At 41.9% G+C, this 24,732-nt stretch overlaps 1 protein-coding gene and 1 non-coding gene across 3 annotated transcripts; both read left to right on the top strand.

Moving 5' to 3' along the window:
• Positions 1-674: 674 nt before the first annotated feature.
• On the top strand, positions 675-13,187 carry RBMX (RNA binding motif protein X-linked). Of its 2 annotated transcripts, XR_008377562.1 has the most exons (10): positions 706-865; positions 2,024-2,149; positions 2,351-2,457; positions 3,995-4,166; positions 5,181-5,333; positions 5,599-5,713; positions 5,806-5,931; positions 6,025-6,107; positions 8,865-8,950; positions 10,238-13,187. XR_008377562.1 is itself a non-coding variant. In XM_053579575.1 (9 exons), exons 2-9 carry the CDS (start codon positions 2,041-2,043, stop codon positions 7,061-7,063), a joined length of 1,176 nt encoding a protein of 391 aa, XP_053435550.1. In that variant the 5' UTR covers positions 675-865; positions 2,024-2,040; the 3' UTR covers positions 7,064-7,769. The 2 variants fall into 2 exon arrangements, 1 of the variants encoding a protein (XP_053435550.1); XM_053579575.1 differs by lacking the exons at positions 8,865-8,950; positions 10,238-13,187 and adding an exon at positions 6,753-7,769 and having other exon boundaries at positions 675-865.
• Positions 2,197-2,268, top strand: LOC128578821 (small nucleolar RNA SNORD61). The gene has a single exon (XR_008377926.1). It is a non-coding gene; the product is annotated as a small nucleolar RNA SNORD61 (small nucleolar RNA).
• Positions 13,188-24,732: the final 11,545 nt, after the last annotated feature.

Below are 24,732 nucleotides of genomic sequence, written 5' to 3'. Positions count from 1 at the left end.
TAAACAATAAATCTTTTGGATATATAAAGTATTTAATATCTTATATTCAAACTTAACTGGGCGCCGTCTTTTTATTTGCTAAATCTGGCAGCATTACCATGAGGGAGCTTACCGGCGTCTGGCTCATCCTGGGTCGTGTCCTCCTGGCCTGCCATTTAGTAGGTGCTCAGTAATTGTTCTAGATGAACTATCTGCATACTGTTTGGTACGTTTTTTTCCACTTGACATTTACTTGTATCTATCAGAATTTTTTCCACCCACTAAAAATACTTGTTAAAGACAATTTGGAAAGTATATTGTAAACTTCTTTGTTTTCTATTTCACTAAAATCAGTATAGTAGCAGTATCTACCTTCATCATGTTGGTTTAAGAATTAAAAGAGTTAGTGTAAAAGTAAAAGTAAAGTTTTGCACCGAGCCCGGCCCACTAGAATGCTCAATATATTTCGGCTCTTTCTAAATGAAGCCTGTGCACCATTTTAGCGGAGAGCAAAAACGCGCGTTTGTAAAGAACGGGTGGGGGCAGGGAGAACGGTTAGAAACGGGCGCCGACCCGAAAGCTGAGAGCCGGGAGAAGAGGAGGAGCCAGAAGTGAATGACAGAGGAGACAGCCAATGGGGAGACTGAAAACCGCTCCCCCCTCCCTTTGCGTTTCAAATTCTAGGCTCTGTTTCCATCCGGGTCCTTTAGCCTCGTTCCCGGGCAGTATAAAGTTTGCTGTCTCCTTTGTTCGCCCTCGTTGCGCAGTAGTGCTGGCGGCTTTTACGTTCGGTCTTCGAAGCCGGCAGCCGTAGGTTGTGCTGAGGTGCTGTTAGGAAGCCCTGTCAGCGAGCTCTTAGGAGCTTGAAACCTTCGTCACGCCTCCGGTATGTGGTGTCCTTTCTGCAGCCCGTTTTTCGTACACTCATAACCACTTTACGATTGGGGATGCTCTCCCTGGAGGTGGGGGTGGCGGGCGCCATTTTAAGAGCCCAAAGGTGCCGACCTATTTAAATAAAGCTGAGAGTCGGAGGCGAACAAATTAGGGGGTCAGTTTCATTGTGTGCTTCTGGAGAAAGTTTGGCTGTAGCCTGCGGGAGTGGTGGCAGAGGTCAGGGCTTTGTATGCCGTAGCGGGACGAGGAGCCGCCGCGACACCTGCATTGGGCTGGCGCTGGCGCTAATGATGGGCAAGTGGACTTTTCGTGGAGGTTGCGGGCTGCTGCTTCACTGGTGGCCCTGGAGAGGAATTTCTTTGAGTTTCCCAGACAGTGTTGATGGTAGAAGTTAGGCCCCTGACCGGTGTCTGTGGTTCCTGGGCTGAATCCAAGTGTCGCCATTTTGTCTTGTACACGCGGTTTTTAATGAGGAGTTTTAATTAGGTTCCACTGCAGTCATGAGGTGTTGAGTGTGACAGGATGCGCGTTCTCATGCCGCTACTTGATAGGAAACAGCACTGACACGTTGTTTTCGTTGTTTTAGTCAGATACTAATATTTTCGGTGGGGCGGGGGTTCGTGAAGAGGAGGGGCCGTAACTTGGCTCAAACTTCGCATTTCTGCTTAGTTACACTGGGGAATCCTAAAGAGGAAAGGAGTCCTTGGGAGGGCTTGGCATTAAGGTCGTGTGGTTGGTCTGTGACCTTGGAAGTATCAGTCGCCTTTTAAAACCCTAGCGTTGGGGGTTATGATAGGTAATTGAGTCCTTAGGCGGCAACAAAAACATAGGATTAAAACTAAAATTGGCTTTTTGAAATGTTGAGTAGCTGTTAATTAGTTAAGAACAGCTAAGGGAGATCAAGGGTAATGGTAAAAGCTCAGTCGGCCCTTTTAACTAGTTTAATGTAAATTGCACTGTTACTAAACTACTTAATGTAAATTGGTTTCCCACAGTGGCTGAGGTTTAGGAATTCGTGTTACGCGAGTCTTTGGGTATTAAGGAGTAATAGTTTTAGTGAAACCTGAAAGATGGCGCTGCACTAAATGTGTCCAATGAAATAAAGTTAGGAAACTTTTCCAGGGAAGTAATGCTATTTTCTTTTCAATAGACACGCCGAGAACAAAAATGGTTGAAGCAGACCGCCCAGGAAAGCTCTTCATTGGTGGGCTTAATACAGAAACAAATGAAAAAGCTCTTGAAGCGGTATTTGGCAAATATGGACGAATAGTGGAAGGTGAGTTGTTTGAAAGTATAGTCTGGGATATTTTAATTAAAAGATAAGCTATGATGAATTTGATTGCACTGATCATCTGATATGATACTGTGTTTTGTCCTCTAAGAAGTTCTGAGCTTTCTTTTCATTTTTACAGATTTGCTCTGGTGGTTTTATTTGAATTACAGTAACCCTTTTTTATATAATTAAACTACTTTTTAGTGCTCTTGATGAAAGACAGAGAAACCAACAAATCCAGAGGATTTGCTTTTATCACCTTTGAAAGCCCAGCAGATGCAAAAGATGCAGCCAGAGACATGAATGGAAAGGTGAGATTGTGGGGATAATACATGATACGGTGTTTTCTGGTTCTTAAAATAGCACATGTTGCCCAGGTTTAGACTAGGGCAGCTCTTGAAATTTTATTTTTATCTTGGTATCATAAGCCATGATTTGATAACTTTGTTTTTGTCTGGTTATTAGTTTTTATAACAAGTTGATGATATCTGGCTGGCCCTGTTTTAAATTTTACTGAACAGCAGTGCAATGGATTCATCTTACTTTTTAGTTATTTATTTTTGAGACAGTCTCACTTTGGGTAGAGTGCCCTGGCGTCATAGCTCACAGTAGCCTCAAACTCTTGGGCTCAAGAGATTGTCTTGCCTCAGCCTCCCAAGTAGTTGGGACTATACGTGCCTGCCACAATGCCTGGCTAGTTTTTTCCTTTTTTTGGGGGGGGGGGAGAGACAGTGTCACTATGTTGCCCTCGGTAGAGTGCTGTGCATCACAGCTCACAGCAACCTCAGACTCTTGGGCATACACAATTCTGCCTCAGCCTCCCAAGTAGCTGGGACTACAGGTGCCCACCACAATGCCTGGCTGTTTTTCTGTTGCAGTTGTCATTGTTAATTAGCTGTCCCACACTGGGTTCAAACCTGCCAACCTTGGTGCATGTGGCCAGCACCATAACCAGTGTGCTATGGGTGCTGAACCCTTGGCTAGTTTTTTTTCCTCTCTCTCACTTTTTTTTTTTTTTTTTTAAGTAGAGAGAGGTTCTTGCTCAGTAGGTGGAGTGCCATGGCACCCTAGCTCACAGTAACCTCAAATTCTTGGGCTCGAGTGATTCTCTTGCCTTGGCCCCCTGAATAGCTGGGACTACAGGAGCCTGCTACAACACCTGGCTATTTTTAGAGACAGAGTCTTGATCTTACTCAGACTGGTCTCAAACCTGTGAGCTCAGGCAGTCAACCCGCCTTAGCCTCCTAGAGTGCAAGGATTACAAGCGTAAGCCACCTTGCATGGCCTCTGGCTGCTCTTGAACTCCTGAGCTCAAGTGATCTATCTGCCTTGGCCTCCCAGGGTGCTAGGATTACAGACATGAGCTACCACACCCAGCCTCTACCTTACTTTTTGATTCAGATCATCTGCTATGTGTGTAAGAAAGAGACACAGGCTTACAATGCCCCCGGGCCTTAGCCTCCTGTAGTTGGAACTACACCATGCCCAGAGATATGGGGTCTCACTTCACTCAGGCTGATCTCCAACTCCTGGCCTCAGGTGATCCTCCCAGGATCATAGGCATGAGCCACAGTGGTACCCCACCTGTCAATATCATTTATAAAAGTTAAGGCTTGTTTTTTTCTTTTGACTGAATCCAAAAAATGGTTAAGAATTTTAAGTAAATAATGGAAAACTCTTTTATAGAGACCTACTTTGTAGCAATATTTTCTTAGACTAACTGGTGAACAATACTTATCTATAACTGCTTTTTGACCTATTAGTGTCTTAAAGAGCAGTGGATCTGTAAATTACTTTAAAATCCTGGTATAATTTAACCATCTTTTTTTTTTTTCTTTCTTTTTTTAGTCTTTAGATGGAAAAGCCATCAAAGTGGAACAAGCTACAAAACCATCATTTGAAAGTGGTAGACGTGGACCACCTCCACCTCCAAGAAGCAGAGGCCCTCCGAGAGGTCTTAGGGGTGGAAGAGGAGGAAGTGGAGGAACCAGGGGACCTCCCTCTCGGGGAGGGCACATGGGTAATGGCTTGGGTGGACTTATGGCTTGGTGTATTAAGTTAGGGACTGCAAACTCATTGATACATAATTTGGTTAAGAACCTTGTATAAATAAAAGTACTAGCTTTTGGGCCGGGTGCGGTTGCTCACGCTTGTAATCCCAGCACTCTGGGAGGCCAAGGAGGGTGAATCGCCTGAAGTTGTGAGTTTGAGACCAGCCTGAGCTAGAGCAGAGACCTCCCTCTCTAAAAATAGCTGGGTGTTGTGGCAGGTGCCTGTAGTCCCAGCTACTCAGGAGGATGAGGCAAGAGAATTGCTTGAGCCCAAGAGTTAGAAGTTGCTATGAACTGTGACACCACACACTCTACCAAGGGTGACAAAGTGAGACTGTCTTAAAATAAAGGCTCTAGCTTTTGAAATTGAACTTTTAGCTACTAAAGTGATTATGACTTAAAGTTTAAAAGGCATCTTAAGTTATTACAGTTTAAATTTAGGCAGTTAACAATACACAACTTCTTGTCCAAGTAGTTCATTCTATAGGAAAACATTGAAATTTTTGTTATGTTATTCAGCATATGAAAATGAAACAGTTTGCATTTTTTTGAAGTAACTTTAAGACTGCACATTAGTTTTTATTTCCTCACTCTATATGAATGTTCCTCATGGTCAGTCCTGTATAGTGATTCTCTAATAAATGATGGTGATTTTCTTGATTAAGAAAATATGACTTTTGGGTGGTGCCTTTGGCTCAGTGAGTAGGGTGCTGGCCCCATTTACCAAAACCTGACCCTAGCCAAACTGCAACAACAAAAAAATAGCTCAGTGGCAGGCGCCTGTAGTCCCAGCTACTCTGGAGGCTGAGGCAAGAGAATTGCCTAGGCCCAGGAATTGGAGGTTGCTGTGAGCTGTGTGACGCCACGGCACTCTACTGAGGGCTATAAAGTAAGGCTCTGTCTCTACGAAAAAAAAAAAAATCTTTTTTAGGTGTTTTGATTCTTGTGGGTATTAATGTAATTTTTTTTCTATTCTAATGTAGATGATGGTGGCTATTCCATGAATTTTAACATGAGTTCTTCCAGGGGACCACTCCCAGTAAAAAGAGGACCACCACCACGAAGTGGGGGTCCTCCTCCTAAAAGATCTGCCCCTTCAGGACCAGTTCGCAGTAGCAGTGGAATGGGAGGAAGAGGTAAATATTTATTTCACTTATAACAATTTATGCTATCACCATAAAGAGAAATTGAGAAATGAAATCCAAAAATGATATTTAAAACTCCATCTATAGACTCCAGGTGAACTTAAGTGTGAATAAGAAATTCTAGAGAAGATAATTTCTTGATCTAGCAACATACTGTCACATTTGCTTGAATCACTGCTTTTTTTACACCCTGAGTGTAAGTTCACATTTTAACTTTTCTCTGGCTGTGTTTAAAAAATGGTTTATTTTTCTTAAGCTCCTGTATCACGTGGAAGAGACAGTTACGGAGGCCCACCTCGAAGAGAACCCTTGCCCTCTCGTAGAGATGTTTATTTGTCCCCAAGAGATGATGGATATTCTACTAAAGACAGGTAACAAAAAAGTGCAGCTGCTTTTCCATTAATAATTAAGGCCAGAAGAAAGCTCATCAAAAGCATGAACCAAATTACATTTGTTTCTGTAGCTATTCAAGCAGAGACTACCCAAGTTCTCGAGATACAAGAGATTATGCACCACCACCAAGAGATTATACTTATCGCGATTATGGTCATTCCAGTTCACGTGATGACTATCCATCAAGAGGCTATAGGCAAGTGACTTTGCTTCCATGGCTTACTTGACTGTAAGAAATTAGTGTAAAGATTGGTGCTCTGAGACTTAAAAAGGTTTCTTTTTAATTTAGTGATAGAGATGGATACGGTCGTGATCGTGACTATTCAGATCATCCAAGTGGAGGTTCCTACAGAGACTCATATGAGAGTTATGGTAAGATAATGGTTAAGGGTCTTGACTATCACCAGCTTGAGTTTTTAGGTTCATGAGCCAGTTTATTAGGCTGTGTGGTGCTTGCTTTTTAAAGGGATGTTCGCTTGCTTTTTAAGGGGTAACTTTATCAGCTGGGCTTTTCCTAGTTTTGTGAGGGGCTTTTGTTTTTTCTAAGTTTTTTTTTGTTTGTTTTTGTTTTTTGAGGCTGTTTGCTTGCTTTGGAGGGGATTTTGCTTGCTTAAATTGGCAGCGTTATGTGTTTTCCCCCAACAGTGAAAATACAATTTAAAAATTTTATTAACAAGATCAAATATTTACCATTGCAATATGAAGGAAAGTCTACAGTTCAAAAATTGCAACTTATCACTGGAAAGTGGCTGAGTGTCTACTATAAAATAACAAGCTGTCTGGAATATCCTCTTGAAATACACACCGTCTTCAGTCTTTTCAAACAAACATTAAAATCAATCCATTTCCGTATCTCAGCAGATGAGCAAATCCCTGTTTTGGCCAGCAATGGCAGAGTTTAAAACCTCCCAGTTGAGAAAGTAAACTTTTAATACAAGAATTCTGTAAATTCAGATTTAAATGTTGTATATATACAATTTATAGTGTTGCCATATTACCTGACCATTGACCCTGCAGGTAACTCACGTAGTGCTCCACCTACACGAGGGCCCCCGCCATCTTATGGTGGAAGCAGTCGCTATGATGATTACAGCAGCTCACGTGACGGATATGGTGGAAGTCGAGACAGTTACTCAAGCAGCCGAAGTGATCTCTACTCAAGTGGTCGTGATCGGGTTGGCAGACAAGAAAGAGGGCTTCCCCCTTCTATGGAAAGGGGGTACCCTCCTCCACGTGATTCCTACAGCAGTTCAAGCCGCGGAGCACCAAGAGGTGGTGGCCGTGGAGGAAGCCGATCTGATAGAGGGGGAGGCAGAAGCAGATACTAGAAAGAAACAAAACTTTGGACCAAAAATCCCTGTTCAAAGAAACAAACAAAAAGTGGAAACTATTGTCATAACTACCCAAGGACTACTAAAAGGAAAAATTGTGTTACATTTTTTAAATTTCCTGTTAAGTTCCCCTCCATAATTTTTATGTTCTTGTGAGGAAAAAAGTAAAACATGTTTAATTTTATTTGATTTTGACATTGCTTTCAATAAGCAAATGTTAAATGTGTAAGACTTAAGTTGTTGTACTAGTGTTGTAATTTTCCAAGTAACAGTGTCCCTAAAGGCCACTTCCTGATTTTTTTTTTTCCCAGTAAGTGAGGCAAGCAATTCTAAGATCTTCCACAAACATCTAGCCATCTAAAATGGAGAGATGAATCGTTCTGCCTATACAAACAAGCTAGCTGTTAGAGGGTGGTTGGGGTACGCTACTCTTAGGATTTCAGGGTGTCTTCAAACTGAAATCTCAATGTTCTCAGTATGAAAAGCCTGAGATCAGATGCCTATGTAAGGAAAGTACTATTCACCCAGTAAACCCAAAAAACAAATGGATAATGCTGGCCATATTTTGCCTTTCTGACATTTCCTTGGGAATCTGCAAGTACCTCCCCTTTCCCCTCCCCCAGTAAGACCATTTAAGTGTGTGTTAAACAACTACAGAATACTAAATAAAAAGTTTGGCCAAAACCAACCATGAAGCTGCAAAGGGTGCTTGCTCTTACTGTTTCAAATTTTTGCAACTCTGTAGTGTCTCACTTTTAAAGGAACAGCTTGATTGCAAAGGAGAAAATAGATAAGCAATGAAGTTATCTCCAACTTCCTAAAGGCTTATGACTTCTAAAAAGTGAATCTATCAGCATTCCACATCAGATTTAAAGCATCAAATGCCTGTGAAACAGCAAAGATGGTAAGCAAAGCAAACTAGTTTTTCCGTCTAAGTCGAAATTGAACACTTACCTTCCTCATTGTACAGTGAAACCTACTGTACCTCAGGGCAATGGAAATGCCTTCTAGATTAAAAAAAACTTTTGGAAACTCAAATGTTCAATAGCATTTTTAGAAGTCCTCCAAATTCAACACTTGGATTTTCTTTTTTTTAAAGCATGTGTGACACTTAAAGGCCTTAATAATACAGCTATTGTTTACCAATAGCAATCTGGGGCTCGGGAGGGGGTGTTTTTTAACTCTTTTTTGATGAAGACCTTTAAACATGCTTCATATGTTTTAACATTTTTTTTCAATTAGTCTTTTAGTCAATATAGAAAATGGCTTAAGTCTGGGGTGTTCCCCTCTTTACTCCTGTAAGCCATTGTAAACTTGACATTTAGTTGGATGCCTGACTTGTTTTTAGTTCTATGAAACTACACTGTATGGAGAAAATCTATTGCAAGTGGTCTTTAAAAAGCAAAACCTGAGGCAGCATGACCCAGGTCCAGCCATGAAGTTGAAAAAGATGCTCTTGAATATAGTAAACTTGAAGACCTCCAACTAAAAATCCTTATACTACACTTATTCCTTCAAATAAGTTTTGTCCGTTCAACTTACGGATTTAACGTGGCAGTGCACCATTGGAACAGAATGAGAATCCATAAGCCATGCAACTTAACCATTTAAGCCATTCCAGTCCATCCCAAGCCAGTGAATCTTCCACCACTTAAGAGAAGTTGTAGAACATGAAATATATTAAGCTGCAAGTCTGAACTTGCCTTTTCTTTCTGGAAATGAGGACAGTTAAATAGGCAAGTTGTAAAGAATGTCCTTGAGAGAACTAGTTTTTAAAATAGATATTTAACTTTTGCAGGTTGAGGATTATTGTCATTATGATCATGGAGTGCTGATTTATTCACAGTAGATAAAAGCTGGCAGCAAGAGAAATCAAATGCTAAGGTAAGTTTTTAAGATAGTGACCTTTGAAGATTTAAATACTATAATTTTGCTGTTTTGTCTAGCTGTAATGTTGGTAGGTTATTTCTGATTCTCAGTCTGTTAAAAAGGTTTATTAAATACCTAATTCTTGGAAACGAAGATTAATATGTGGCACATCCATTTTGGGTGTGGAATGAAGTTCTGTATGTACATTTCCATTGGAGTGGCTCATTCATGGGATATTAGCTATTTTTGAATCTGTAAGACTTAATAGCTGTTCATACAAAAGGGTTTATTTATTTTTGAGAACAAGCCTAGCTCTAGCACAGCATCTAGAATGCAGTGGATCATAGCTCACTGCAACCTCAAATTCATGGGCTCAAGTGATCCTCCCAGAGTGCTGGGAATACAGGTGTGAGCCACCACATGAGGCTGCTGTGTTTACTTGAAAGGAGCTGTACATTTGGTTGTGCAATCTTAAAAAGTGATAGCTTGGCTCCCATGCATTTTATAAAAGCAGCATTTTTATAAAAAGATGTTGCTGGGCGGCGCCTGTGGCTCAGTCGGTAAGGCGCTGGCCCCATATACCGAGGGTGGCGAGTTCAAACCCAGTCCCTGCTGAACTGTAACCAAAAAATAGCTGGGCATTGTGGCAGGCGGCTGTAGTCCCAGCTACTCGGGAGGCTGAGGCAAGAGAATCACTTAAGCCCAGGAGTTGGAGGTTTCTGTGAGCTGTGTGATGCCATGGCACTCTACCGAGGGCCATAAAGTGAGACTCTGTCTCTACAAAAAAAAAAAAAAGACGTTACTGTTTTAAGACAAATTGCCTAAGTGGAGAGTTAATGATGTAGTTGTAACTATAACTTCCCTGTTTGAGTAACATCTTATTCCATAAGGATGTCATGTACCTAATTTAAATATTTCCAAACTGATGCTTATAACAGGTATTAACAGTTGCTTTTTAGAGCTTGAGTTTTGTTTTTTTCTTTGTTTGTTTTTTGTTTTTGTTTTTGTTTTTTTTGAGACAGTATCATTTTGTCGCCCTTGGTAGTGCTGTGGTGTCACAGCAACTTCTTGCTCTTGGGCCTAAGCCATTCTCTTGCCTCAGCCTCCCGTAACTGGGATTACAGGCACCTGCCACAGTGCACAACTATTTTTGTTGCAGTTTGGCTGTAGAATTTGAGTTTTAAAAAAAAATACTTTTGCCAGTTGAATAAGGTATATTTAAAGAATAGGTTGAGGGGGGAATGCTTTCCAGTTATAAAACAAAGATCTTGTAACCTGATCTCATGTGTTTTAATTTTACAGAGTTGTTGAAGCGGAAGAATGCTGGTTGCTAAGTCACAACGGGTTGCATAAGCAGTGCTGTCAGAATTGGTTTGGTGGAGGCAATTGCCTTCAAGGGTTCTTGTGGATCTGAAGAGGGCATCAGTGTTAACACTTAAATAGGGAGTGGTAGTTACTTAAAATTGGCCAAATGGAGAAAAGAAAGCAATTAAGGAAATTGGTCAGTGGAGGTAGTCAGGGAGTTCTTGTGGTTCTTCACCTTTTGCAACTTTGGCTTTCATTTTATTTAGCTAAAGTGAGGGCAACTGCAGTTTAGAACTTGAATTAGAAAAATAATGGATAGAAGTGGTTAACTCTTATCCAGTAAAGTGTCCTGATTTTTCAGCAAGTGAAACATCTTGTGGCCTTAGCTTATCTGATGAGGGTTTAGTTTGTAAAAGAAAACTAACAGGGAGTGAGGTCTGGAAACAAAAGTAAAATAACTAGAAACTTTGCTGACATTTAAAAACACACTTAAAACTGGAAGCAAAACCAAATCACTTGGCTTTGTTTACTGTATTGTTTTGTAAACCTACTTTACCCCCACCTCCTAACCTTGGAAACAAATTACACAATTTTAGTTATTGCCTTGAAGATGATAGCCAGTATTCTCAGAGGAAACAAATTTGAGTTTGTTGGGTTATAGAAACTAACTCAACTGAGATTTTTTTTTTGTGTGTTGGAATTAAAGCACTGATGTTTAGTCACTGGGGAAGATGGTTTTTTGTTGTTTTTGTTTTGTTTTTATTGGAGGCGGAGTCTTCATTTTGTCGCCCTTGGTAGAGTGTCCTGACGTCATAGCTCACAGCAAACCTCAAAATCTTGGGCTCAAGCCATTCTCTTGCCTCAGCCTCCTGAGTAGTTGGGACTAGGGACCTGCCACAATGCCTGGTTATTTTTTAGAGAGGTGGTCTCTGGCTTAGGCTGGTCTCCAACCTGTAAGCTCAGGCAATCCACCCGCCTCAGCCTCCCAAGTGCTAGGATTACAGGTGTGAGCCACTGTGCTTGGCCTGATAGTTTTTATCCTCATTTGATAAGACTTCATAGTCTCAGACCATGAGGATATTGACCAAGTTTACATACTTGTTGCACTTCATAGCTCTCTTAGCTCAGTCCTTCCATACTGTAATTACTTGGATTAATGCTTCTATGAGTACATTTTGGCTTTTGAGATTTTGTTTATCCCTAAATAGTGTAGAATATAGAGATTAATCATAGTAAATATGAGTTCCAAATTGAAAGTACAGAGCAGGCTTATTAAATCATCAGGTACCTGTACCTGTTGCTGTTGGACAAATAGTTTACTGACCTTGCAAGCTTGTGGAAAAAGAATCACTCTTGATTCTTCTGGCTTTATTATAACTGGTTGGTTGTAAATGAAACAGAATAATACAGAAAATGTTTTCCTTGTTTAACTGGTAGTGGAAAATAGAATTTAGGTATTATAGATCACTTTCAGTATGTTTTTTTTATATATAAACTTAATAAAACTTTAACTTCATCTTTTTCGTGGCAATGGGTCCTTTATACTCTTGGAGGTAGAAATTTCTTTAGGCTTTTAAGTGTTATTTTTCTACACACACACCCCCCATTGTACCTCTAATGCATTGCTGGCACTTGATCAGCATTCTAGAGTCATTGAGGTGACCTCCCTTGACAAGGCCTCCTTTATGGGGGGCTGTAGAGAGTATTTCAGCTGATTTAATTTAATACTCTAAAAATTGGGGTGATCACACCTGAACTAGAAGCTAAACCACCAGGAATCCACTGTAGCACTTCTATTTCCTGCTTAATTGTTGGAAAAACAGGGCAATAACAATTTACTTGTGATAGAGGATCCCAAACACTGTGGACAAAGTTCTTCAATACTGTTAAGCTACAGGCTTCTATGTTTTGCAGCTTTCAGTTTCTCTGTTCTATCCTGTTTTCATCTAATTGGTGCTCATTTGCACCTTTAACAGAACAGGACATTGCATTTGGGTTATATAGCCAGTAACAGAACTCTCAATCACGTGGAAAAGGAATGCAGCTGGAATCCCACATCAAGATTGTGGGGAAATCCCTAAGCAGTGTCATTTTGTATGTTGCCTCAACTCCTCAGAATTTCCGACCCATCAGTTTTTGTTTTTTTGTTTTTTTTTTTTTTAAAGAGACAGTCTCACTTTGTCACCCTTGGTAGAGTGCTGTGACGTCACAGCTCACAGCAACCTCCAGCTCTTGGGTTTAGGTGATTCTCTTGCCTCAGCCTTCCGAGTAGCTGGGACTACAGGTGCCCACCACAACGCCTGGCTATTTTTTGCAGTTTGGCCAGGGCCAAGTTTGAACCCACCACCCTTGGCATATGGGGCCAGCACCCTACTCATGGAACCACAGGTGCTGTCCCATGGCCCATTCTATAAATAGCACACATCAATTTATTTACCTGAAAAGTATTTTCAATTTACATATGGATAATTAGGTCAATATGGGTTTTTCAGGTAAAATTTAAGTGCTGAAATGTTTAAGTATCCTATCATTCCATGAACTGTGGTAAGTGCACGTATTCTGTCACGCTAAGAGTATTTAGCCCTCACCTCGGAAAGTTAACCACGTGGCCCTTCCCAGATGATTCCTACTCATCCTGCAAAAGTGCTTTTTTTCTTTAGTTTCATAATTTTGCCTGTTAATAGGAAATCAAGTGATGTCATAATATATGGAGCCTGTGTCTTTCATGCAGCAAAATAATTGAGATTTACCAATGTGTATGTCATTACTTTGTTGTTAGTATGAGTGTGGTACAGTTAGCTATTGAGGGGAACCTGGGCCTTTTCTATTTTTTTGGCTGTTACAGATAAAGTTGCTAATGAATCTCTTACATAAATCTGTATGTGTAATTATTGAGAAATAAAAACATGGAATCGCTGGATTGAAGAAATGTGTATAGTTTCCTGAGAAATTGCCAGACGTTCTTTCCAAGTGGTAATATTTTACATGCTAACAGTTTGAGTTCTGATACTCCACACCATCATCAGTACTTGGTATTTTAAAATTTGGGCATCTGGTGAACCTATTGTGGTTTAAATTATTCCCTGAGGGATAATGAGTAGCTTTTAAGGCAGTCTCAAGCTGTGGACCTGGGTAGAGTTCCCTGGAGTGATAGCTCACAGCAACCTTTGTGGGTAGCCCTTTTAAAAAAAAATTCTGTTTACTTCAAGTGTACAGATTGATCAGTCTTGAAAAATGCTTAAGACACATCAAGGTGGCTGGGCACCATCCACATACACCCGAGCTGGTGGGTTCGAATTCAGCCCGAGCCCACCAAACAATGATGGCTGCGACCAAAATAAAATTAGCCTAACACTACTGATGTGATTTATGGGATATTTTTGCATATTTTAATACATTTTGTTTTATGTTTGGTAGGCCCTGGCTGGTGCCCTATCCACTTAGCTATGGGTACCCCCCTCATTCTTAATGCTTAATGTTTTTATTTTGATACATTATCCTGCATACCTCACAGGAACTTAAAACTGCTGGTTTCAAGCAATCCTCTTACCTCAGCCTCCTTAACTATTGACGTGCCTGCCACAATGCCCAGCTAGTTTTTCTCTTTTTTTTTTTTTTTTTTTTGCAGTTTTTGGCCTGGGTTGGGTTTGAACCTGCCACCTCAGCATATGGGGCTGGCGCCCTACTCCTTTGAGCCACAGGCGCTACCCAAGTATTTCTCTGTTGTAGAGACAGTGTCTCACTTTGGCTCAAGAAATTCACCCACATTGGCCTAGAGTGCTAGGATTACAGGAGTGAGCCAGCACTCCTGGCCTACTTAATATAAACTGAATCTTACATTAGTGTAATTTTTTTTGAGACATTGTCTCACTTTGTCACCCTTGGTAGAGTGTCCTGGCGTCATAGCTCAGTAACCTCAAATTTTGGGGCTTAAGTGATTCTCTTGCTTCAGCTTCCCAAGTAGCTGTGATTAATGTAATTTTTTATATCCAGCTGCTTTCAGCATGTTTGCAATTTCCCATGTGTATTTACCCGTACATTCCTATTTATTACCAGTTTATTAATGGACATCTCTGCTATTTTCCAGTGTTTTGGCTATTGTGAATAATACTTCCATGAATACTGTGCAAGTCCTGGATATAAATTTTCATTTTGGATAAATACAAGGTGGAATTGATGGGGGTGATAAGGTAGATAACACAGTCAATTCTCAGTAGGTTTTGAAAACTGATTTTAAGCTAAGTGATGGTGTAAAAAATTTTACCATAGGCTAATTGATACCAAAGTGAGGTTCCTACAGGATATTTCTGGTTACAAAATCATCACCAAAATTCTAAAGCTCTTAAACATTGAAATAAATGGTGAGCAGTACATAGAATGGTTAACAAAAATGTAATTTTACCCACTTATTCCAGTTGGAGGCTTGAGCCTGTGTTGGTAGCTCTGGGCACAAGGTGGGACCCAACGCTGGCCTGGACACTGTTCCATCGCAGGACACATACACACATGCCCACACTGAGACTGGAATAATGTAGACACATCAATTCATCTAACAGGGACATCTTTGAGGCAGAAGAGTCAGACAAACCCACACAGACAAGGAGAGAACATGCAAACATCACACACAGTGCCTTCAGCTGGGAATCTTTTTAAATCAATGTTACAACAAAATGAGTGAAATGTTATTTGAGGACCTGCTATATGTTTAATTTTTAAGAAACTGCCAGCCGGACACAGCGGCTCATGCCTGTAATCCCAGCACTCTGGGAGGTCGAGACGGTGGATTGAGCTCAGTAGTTCGAGACCAGCCTGAGTGAAAGAGAGACCCTGTCTCTATTAAAAAATAGAAAAAGTGAAGCAAGAGGATCACTGGAGCCCAAGAGTTGGAAGTTGCTGTGAGCTATGATGCTATAGCACTCTTACTAGGATGAAACATTGAGACTGGGGCGGTGCCTGTGGCTCAAAAGGAGTAGGGCGCCAGCCCCATATGCTGGAGATGGCGGGTTCAAACCCCGCCTTGGCCAAAAAAAAAAAAAAAAAAAACTGCAAAACATTGAGACCGTGTCAACAAAACAAAAAAACCCTGCCACATAGTTTTTTCCCAAAGTGGTTCTACCATTTTATGCCCTCATAAGCAATTTATTAGAATTCTGATTGTGCAACAACATCCTTTCTGACATTTGCTGTTGATTGGTTTCATTTTAACCATTCTAGAGGGTGAAGTAGTATTGTGATTTTAATTTACATTTCCCTGGTGACTATGATGTTAAGCACTTAAAAAAAAAAAAAAACTTTTGGATAATTTTAAATTCCAAAAAAGTTGCATAGAGTATAGTCCCCATATATGATTTACCCAGTTTCTTTTAATATCTTACGTAACTGTTATACTTGTTAAAACTAAGTGACAGTGGTACATTACTCTTCCAGACTTTATTCAGTGTCATATAAGTTTTCTATTGCTGTCTTATTTCTGTTCCAGGATCCAATGCAGTGTCCCACGTTGCACTTCACATCAGGTAGTTTCTCATGTGCTTACTTTCTTTCACAAGGTACCTTAAGTCTTTGGTCCATTTTAAACATTGGATTGCCTGTTTTGTAAATTTTGTTTTTTTGAGACAGTCTCACTGTGTTGCCCTTAGTAGTTGCAGTAGCATCGCAGCTCACAGCAACCTCAAACTCTTGGGCTTAAGCGATACTCTTGCCTCAGCCTCTCAAGTCGCTGGACCACAGAAGCCTGCCACAATGCATGCCTATTTTTTTTTTTTTTTTTTGGTTTTTGGCCAGGGCTGGGTTTGAACCCGTCACCTCTGGCATATGGGGCTGGTGCCCTACCCCTTTGAGCCACAGGCACCACCCTGCATGCCTATTTTTTGTTACAGTTGTCATTGTTCTAGCAAGCCTGGGCTGGGTTCAAACCTGCCAGCCTGCTGTACACGGCTGACACCGTAACCACGGTGCAACAGGCACCAAGCCTGTTATGTAAATATTGTAGAATTTCTTTATGCATTCTGGATACAAGTTGTCAGATATGTGTTATGAATGTCTTGTCCCAGTCTGCCTTGTCTATTTTTTCCACGTTTTTTGATGAACAAAGTCTCTCTTCTCAAAAAATTTAATTGTTCTTGCTTTCTGTGACCTATCAAAGTTACCTGAAAAGTAAACAATACACTGCTAAATAATAAATGCCTCAAAGAATAAATTGGAGAAAAATTAGAAAATACTTTTAGGTGACAAAAAAAAAGCTGCTTACTCTATGATACAAAGGCTTTTACTTACCTTCTAGAAGTTTTATAGTTTTATATTAGGTCTATAATCCATTTTGAATTTTTTTATGATATGAACTAGGAGTAGAAATTCCATTTTTTTTCTAGTACAGATAGTTATTTGTTCTAGCCTTTTTTTTTTTTTTTTTGGAGATAGAGTCTCACTATGTCACCCTCGGTAGAGTGCTGTAGTCACAGCTCACAGCAACCTCAAACTCTTGGGCTTAAGTGATTCTCTTGCCTCAGCCACCACGTAACTGGGACTACAGGCGGCCTAACCACTGAACTATGGGCACCAAGCCATGTTCCAGCATTTTTTTTTTTTTCGTAGAGACAGAGTTTCACTTTATTGCCCTCGGTAGAGTGCTGTGGCCTCACACAGCTCACAGCAACCTCCAACTCCTGGGCTTAGGCGATTCTCCTGCCACAGCCTCCCGAGTAGCTGGGACTACAGGCGCCTGCCACAACACCCGGCTATTTTTTTGTTGCAGTTTGGCCGGGGCTGGGTTTGAACCCACCACCCTCAGTATATGGGGCCAGCGCCCTGCTCACTGAGCCACGGGTGCCGCCCCATGTTCCAGCACTTTTTGTTGAAGACTAACCCTTTCATTGAATCACCTCCATATCAATGAGGTGATTGATCATTATTTTGATATTAAAGCTATCAGTTTTTTTTAAGTTTTCTTCTGCGGAGTATTTTTTTTCTCATTGAAGTTACTGTTACTGCTGCATTTTTTATTTCAAACTCCTTGTTTTCTTGTTAGGGGCTTTCCTCAAATGATTGGAAATTTTTGGCTCTGTGCTCCTGATTATAAGAGTAGGAGATTAAAACGTTCATGTGGGGCGGTGCCTGTAACTCAGTGGGTAGGGCACCAGCCCCATATACCGAGGGTGGCAGGTTTGAACCCTGTCCTGGCCAAACTGCAACAAAAAAATAGTTGGGTGTTGTGGCGGGCGCCTGTAGTCCTAGCCACTTGGGAGTCTGAGGCAAGAAAATCGCCTAAACCCAGGAGTTGGGTGCTGTGAGCTGTGATGCCACAGCACTCTACCGAGGGCAATAAAGTGAGACTCTTAAAAAATAAATAAATAAAAATAAAACGTTTATGTGCTTTGAGGGCTTTTTGACTTCCAGTGTCACTGTGGGTACTGTTCAAGAATCCCTGTGTTTTTTTCTCTTTTTAAGGCAATCATGGAACAGAGTTTATTGAGAAAGAGAAAGATAGATTTATAGAGTAAAAGCAAGATATGTTCACTATGGACAGCAAACATGCCCCCATTGTCATGACAAGGAAAAGGCCCCTTGTGCTGTGCTTTGAATGTTTGTCTCCTCTGAAATTTGTTCTGAAATTTAATCTCCAATGTGGCATTTTGAGAAGTTGGGCCTTTAATAGGAGATTGAGTCCTGAGGGCTCTGCCCTTATGAATGGATTAGTGGGTTAATGGATTAATGGCTTATCCTGGGAGTGGGACTAGAGGCTTTATAAGAAGAGGAAGAGAGATCTCAGTCCCCTTGGCATGTGATGCCCTGTGCCGCCTGACTGTGCATACAGAGTCCCTACCAACAAGAAGGCTCTCACTCTGACCAGACATGGCTCTTTGACCTTGGATTTCTCAGCATCCAGAACTGTAAGTTAAGTTCCTTTATAAATTACCCAGAAAATGGACTAAAACATCCTGATGTTAATTTCTTTAGGTTTTTCCTTGATTCTTCAAGGATGGCTTGGCCGAATCCTTGCCTTGAGAATGTAAATTGTATTTGGCAGCTTAAGGTATAGAGTTGAGATTTCAGTGTGGTGTGTACTGCCCCAGCACATGTAATGTGCCTCCAATTCCAACTGGGCTCAGGTGGCGTGGCACTGCTGCAATGAAGTGAGAGATGATCTTCCCAGTGTAATGTTGGGGGAGACAGGGCACAATTCTCCCCAGACTTGCTTCTGTCCATGGTGCTTCTTCCTCTTCCATTTAGGCTACTCTTGACCTCCATCACCAACCCAGACTCACTCTCTCCTGTCTAGATGTTTCTCAGTTTTGTCCAAACTAAGCTCAAATTTCAGTTTCAGCATTACCAGCTGTGTGACTTGAGGCAAGTTACTTAGTCTCACTATACTTTATTTTTTCATCTATAAAATGGGGATAATGCGTGTAAGTAGTATTTATCTCATAGCAACTGCTGGGAGGATTAAATGAGTTAATAGTTCCTGGCAATGTGGTAAATGCTGCAAAAGTATTAGACTTTTATTATTATGCATCAGTTTTCTTGTGTGCCATCATCAGGGCTGGGATTAGGGGTAGGAGCTAGTGTTTTCTGTTAGATTAGCATCTTATCAAGGACTGAAAGTCCTTACTACAAGCTGAGTTTCTTCCTTTTCTCCTGGGTTAGTTACACTTTAGTTTTTCTTTTTTCTTTTGAGACAGAGAGCCTCAAGCTGTCTCCCTGGGTAGAGTACCGTGGCTTCACAGCTCACAGCAACCTCAAACTCTTGGGCTCAAACAATTCTCTTGTGTCAGCCTCCCAAGTAGCTGGGACCACAGGCGCCCGCCACAATGCCTGGCTGTTTTTTTTTTTCTTGAGACAGAGCCTCAAGCTGTTGCCTTGGGTAGAGTGCTTTGGCATCACAGCTCCAGCAACCTCCAACTCCTAGGCTCAAGTGATTCTCTTGCCTCTGCCTCCCAAGTAGCTGGGACTACAGGCGCCTGCCACAACGCCCGGCTATTTTTTGGTTGTAGCCGTCATTGTTGTTTGGCGGGCCTGGGCTGGATTCGAACCCACCAGCTCAGGTGTATGTGGCTGGCACCTTAGCCACTTGAGCCACAGGCGCTGAGCGCACTTTAGTTTTTTCTATATTGTGATTTGTACATACAGAGCCCTTCTCATTTTGTTTTCGCTATTTTTTTTTTTTTTTTAGAGACAGGGTCTCACTTTGTCACCCTCGGTAGAGTGCTGTGGCATAACAGCTCACAGCAACATCCAACTCCTGGGCTTAGGTGATTCTCTTGCCTCAGCCTCCCAAGTAGCTGGTACCACAGGTGTCCACCACAACACCCAGCTATTTTTTTGTTGCAGTTTGGCCGGGGCCGGGTTTGAACCCACCACCCTTAGCACATGGGACTGGCTCCCTACCCTCTGAGCCACAGGCGCCACCCTGTTTTCACTATTTATCCCCATTCCTACTCCCATTCATTTGCAAACCACTGGCAACCATTTTATTATTCTTCTTATTATTGTTATTTTGAGACAGAGTCTCACTTTGTCGCCCTTGGTAGAGTGCTCTGGCATCACAGCTCACAGCAACCTCCAGCTCTTGGGCTTAGCCAGTGGTTCTCAACCTTCCTAATGCCGCAGTGTATTTTCATTGTTAAAAAGGGGTTGAGAGCTGCTGGCTTAGGTGATTTTCTTTTTTTTTTTTTTTTTTCACACATGAAAAATCTAGTTTACTACTTATATTCTTTTTTTTTTTTTTTTTTATTGTTGGGGATTCATTGAGGGTACAATAAGCCAGTTACACTGATTACAATTGTTAGGTAAAGTCCCTCTTGCAATCATGTCTTGCCCCCATAAAGTGTGACACACACTAAGGCCCCACCCACCCCCCGGCTTAGGTGATTTTCTTGCCTCAGCCTCCCACAGGTGCACGCCACAATGCCCAGCTAGTTTTTTTTTGACACAGTCTCACTTATTAACCCTCAGTAGAGTGCTGTAGTGTCACAGCTCACAGCAACCTCCAAATCCTTGGGCTTAGGCAATTCTCTTGCCTCAGCCTCCCGAGTAGCTGGGACTACAGGCGCCCAACACAACAGCCAGCTATTTTTTTGTTGCAGTTTGGTGGGGGCTGGGTTTGAACCCGCCACCCTCAGTATATGAGACTGGTGCCCTACTCACTGAGTCACAGGCGCTGCCCTGGCAACCATTTTAATGTATTTAATGTATATCCTTTTGTTTGTATGCATTCTTGTGTTTTTTTTTTTTTTTTTTGAGACGGAGTCTCACTATGTCGTCCTTGGTAGAGTGCTGTGGCATCACAGCTCACAGCAACTTCCAATTCTTGGGCTTAAGTGATTCTTTTGCCTCTGCTTCCCAAGTAGCTGGGACTGCAGGCACCTGCCACAACACCCAACTATTATTTGGTTGTAGTTGTCATTGCTGTTTGGCAGGCCCGGGCTGGATTTGAACCCACCAGCTCCGGTGTATGTGGCTGGCACCCTAGTCACTGAGCTACAAGTGCTGAGGCTCAGTGCCTGTGGCTCAAGCAGCTAAAACACCACTCACATACACCTGAGCTAGCAGGTTCGAAGCCAGACTAGGTCCGCCAAACAGCAATGATGGCTGCAACCAAAAATAGCTGGGCATTGGGCGGCACCTGTGGCTCAAGGAGTAGGGCGCCAGCCCCACATACCAGAGGTGGTGAGTTCAAACCCGGGCCTGGCCAAAATGCAAAAAAAAAAAAAAAAAAATTGCCAGGCTTTGTGGCAGGCTCCTGTGGTCCTAGCTTGGGAGGCAGAGGCAGGAGAATTGCTTGAGTCTGGGAGTTTGAGGTTGCACTCTACCCAGGGCCATAGCTTGAGATTCAGTCTCAAAAAAAAAAAAAAAAAGAGAGAGCTCAGTGTATATATATATATATATATATATTTTTTTTTTTTTTTTTTTTGAGACAGAGTCTCCCTTTGCTGCTCTGGGTAAAGTGCTGTGGCATCATAGCTCACAGCAACTTCAAACTCTTGGGCTCAAGCAATTCTCTTGCCTCAGCCTCCTGAGTAGCTGGAACTACAGGTGCCCACCACACAACGCTCAGCTAATTTTTCTATTTTTAGCAGTGATTCTTGCTCAAGTTGGTCTTGAACTCCTGAGCTCAAGAGAGCCTCTGGCTTCAGCCTCTTGGAGTGCTAGGATTATAGATGTGAGACACTGCACCCTGGCTGTTTGTTTGTATTCTTTTTTGTTTTCAACCTAATGATGCATTAGAATGTATGTATTCTTATTGAATGTATTTGATGTTTGTTTATTTATTTATTTATTTATTTTTGAGACAAATTACTCAGTCTTACTCAGTCACCCTAGGGTGGAGTGCTATGGCCTCATAGCTCACAGCAACTTCAAACTCTTGGGCTCAAGTGATTCTCTTGCCTCTGCCTGCCAGGAAGCTGGGACTACAAGTGCCTGCCACATTGCCCGGCTATTTTTTAGAGATGGGGTCTCAAGCTTGCTCAGGCCAGTCTTGAACTCCTGAGTTTAAGCCATCCACCCGCCTAGGCTTCCCAGAGTGCTGGGATTACAGGCATGAACCATCGTGCCTGGCTGTCTATTTGATGTTTTAAATGCATGTATTTTGAGTTTACATAAATGACACGGTATTGTGTTTTATATCTCATTCTGTTCCTTACGAACTATTATCACTGTTTAAAACATTAAGCATAGTGCAAATATGCCTCTTGTCCACTGTTTCTAACTATAGCCATAGTATTGCATGGTGTTCACTTTCCATTTTTTTTTCCTTTGAGGCAGTCTCACTTTATTGCCCTCGGTAGAGTGCCGTGGCATCACAGCTCACAGCAACCTCCAGCTCTTGGGCTTGGGCAATTCTCTTGCCTCAGCCTCCCGAGTAGGTGGGATTACAGGTGCCTGCCACAACACCCTGCTATTTTTGTTTTTGTTGTTGTTGCAGCAGTTTGGCTGGAGCCGGGTTTGAACCTGCCACCCTCCGTATATGGGGCCAGCGCCCTACTCACTGAGCCACAGGCGCTGCTCCCATATTTTTCATATTTTGCCTATAGACTTTCTTTGTAAGCTATTTCTTCCTAGTTTGTAGTGTTACCTGGATGTTTGGAACATGCTGAGATTTGACCTCTGTTATGGGCCTAGTGGCAGTTGGAGGTAGTTGTGGTGGATGTTGAGGAGTATAGCATCCTCCTTCAGAGAATCTGCCCCAGGTATGGTATTCACAGGGATTTTAAGCAGAGGCTTATTTCTACAGATGTTGGTGGACAAGCTGGTTCAACTGGAAGAGGGTATTCAGTGACTGGAGGGTTTAGGATTGTCAGTCCCATCTGCATCCATATAGATGTTCTCATTCCAAGTTTCAGAATCCTGTTCCTTATCAAATACCCAACTTTCACATGAGAGACTTAGTAAGGCTGAATTCAGCTGTCATTGGAATTCAGCATCCTGCACAGTTGATTTTCAGCAATATCATCTGTGGGAATACAAGAAATAAGCTTTCTGGGGGCTGTCATGGAAGCTCTGAATCTCAGACTGTGACTCAAGCAGAGTTAATGGACCTGAGCTTTGAACTCAAAAGAATTCACCTAAAACCACAATCTTTCTCATTATCTTCTTTTTCTTTTCTTTTTTTTTTTTGATGGCTTTTTTTTTTTTTACTTTTAGACACATAGTCTCACTTTATTGCCCTTGGTAGAGTGCTGTAGCGTCACTGCTCACAGCAACTTCCAACTCCTGGACTCAAGCGATTCTCCTGCCTCTGCCTCCCAAGTAACTGGGACTACAGGCGCCCACCACAACCCCGGCTATTTTTTTTTGGTTGCAGCCATCATTGTTTGGTGGCTCCAGGCTGGATTCGAACCCACCAGTTCAGATGTATGTGGCTGGCACCTTAGCTGCTTGAGCCACAGGCACCGAGCCTGAATGATTTTTTTTTTTGAAACAGAGTCTCAAGCTGTTGCCCTGGGTAGAGTGCCTCGGCGTCATCATAGCTCATAGCAACCTCAAACTCTTGGGCTCAAGTAATACTCTTGCCTCCATTTGTCTATTTTTAGTAGAGACAGAGTCTTGCTCTTGCTTAGGCTGGTTTTGAACTTGTGAGGTCATGCAATCCACCTGCCTCAGCCTCCCAGAGTACTAGTATAACAAGCAGGAGCCACTGCACCCGGCATGATGAATAAATTAATGTGCATTATTTCCCATACTTGTTCTTCCAAAGATGCCTAACATGCTTTAACTATTTTGCATACATCCCCAAAGGTACTCATGGCCAAAAAAAAAAACAAAAGTTTTGTGTATAATTGCATTCAACTTTAAGCACAAAATCTATGAGATCTTATCATCAAATTCTCTAATACATAAAGTAAAAGCGTTAAAAAAAATATCTCCAAACGTTCTACATATAATATTAGGAGAGGAGAAAACAAGAGTGTGACATAGCAAGAGAAATCATTGAGGTGCAGTGTGCAACCCTTGTTAGGTAAGTGGTCACAGGGCCATAATTGGTATTTATAAGGTTCTTTCTAAAAACAACAACAAAAAAAACTCATTATATTTTCCCTTTTGTCTCAGTTAATGGTGGTATTTTACCTGGTGGTGTGACCTAACCCTTTGATCCTTAGGGATCTAAGCCTGTATACTGTCCCAGTAATCTTTTTTTACCTTTTTTTTTATTCGAGACAGAGGTTTGGTCTGTCACCCCAGCAATGGTGTCAGCATAGCTCACAGCAACCTCAAACTCCTGAGATCAAGTGATCCTCTTGCCCTAGCCTCCCAAGTACTGGGACTACAGGTGCCCACCAGAACACCCCACTAATTTTTCTGTTTTTAGTAGAGACAGGGTCTCACTCTTGCTCAGGCTGGTCTCAAACTCCTGAACGCAGGGGATACTCCTGCCTCGGCCTCCCAGAGTGCTAGGATTATAGACATGAGCCACTTCCTTTAACTTTAATTAATTAATTTATTTATTTATTTATTCATTTATATTTATTTATTTTTTTGAGACAGACTCTCAATCTGTCACCCTGGTAGAGTGCTGTGCAATCATAGCTCACAGCAACCTCCAACTCAGGCTCAAGCAATCCTCCTGCCTCAGTTTTTCTATTTTTAGTAGAGACGGGGGTCTCGCTTTTGCTCAGGCTGGTCTCAAACTTGTGAGCTCCAGCAATCCACTCTCTTGACCTTCCAGAGTGCTAGAATTACAGGCATGAGCCACAGAGCTCGGCCCTTCCTTTAGCACTTTTTTTTTTTTGTTTGTTTGTTTTTGAGACAGAGTCTCACTTTGTCAACTTTAGAGCACTGTGGTATCTTAGCTCACAGCAACCTCAAACTCTTGGGTAAAAGTAATCCTCTTGTGTCAGCCTCCCAAGTAGCTGGAACTACAGGCACCTGCCACAGCACTGGGCTAGTTTTTGGAGACTGGAGGTCTTGCTCTGGCTCAGGCTGGTCTCAAACCTGTGAGCTCAGGCAATCCACCTGCCTTAGTCTCCCAAGTGCTGGGATTACAGGCATGAGCC

The sequence above is a fragment of the Nycticebus coucang genome, chromosome X, assembly GCF_027406575.1.
Source record: "Nycticebus coucang isolate mNycCou1 chromosome X, mNycCou1.pri, whole genome shotgun sequence".
NCBI classification, from domain to species: Eukaryota; Metazoa; Chordata; class Mammalia; order Primates; family Lorisidae; genus Nycticebus; species Nycticebus coucang.
The sequence above is the reverse complement of the archived record's forward strand: the minus strand, read 5'-3'. Positions and strand labels throughout refer to the sequence as shown.

What these genes read in the sequence shown, in the direction of transcription:
- RBMX (XM_053579575.1), top strand. Translation starts at nt 2,041, where the DNA reads ATGGTTGAAGCAGACCGCCCAGGAAAGCTCTTCATTGGTGGGCTTAAT. An exon ending in CAGTGGAATGGGAGGAAGAG is followed by an intron (nt 5,334 to 5,598) that starts GTAAATATTTAT and finishes ATTTTTCTTAAG; the next exon opens with CTCCTGTATCACGTGGAAGA. An exon ending in AGACTCATATGAGAGTTATG is followed by an intron (nt 6,108 to 6,752) that starts GTAAGATAATGG and finishes TTGACCCTGCAG; the next exon opens with GTAACTCACGTAGTGCTCCA.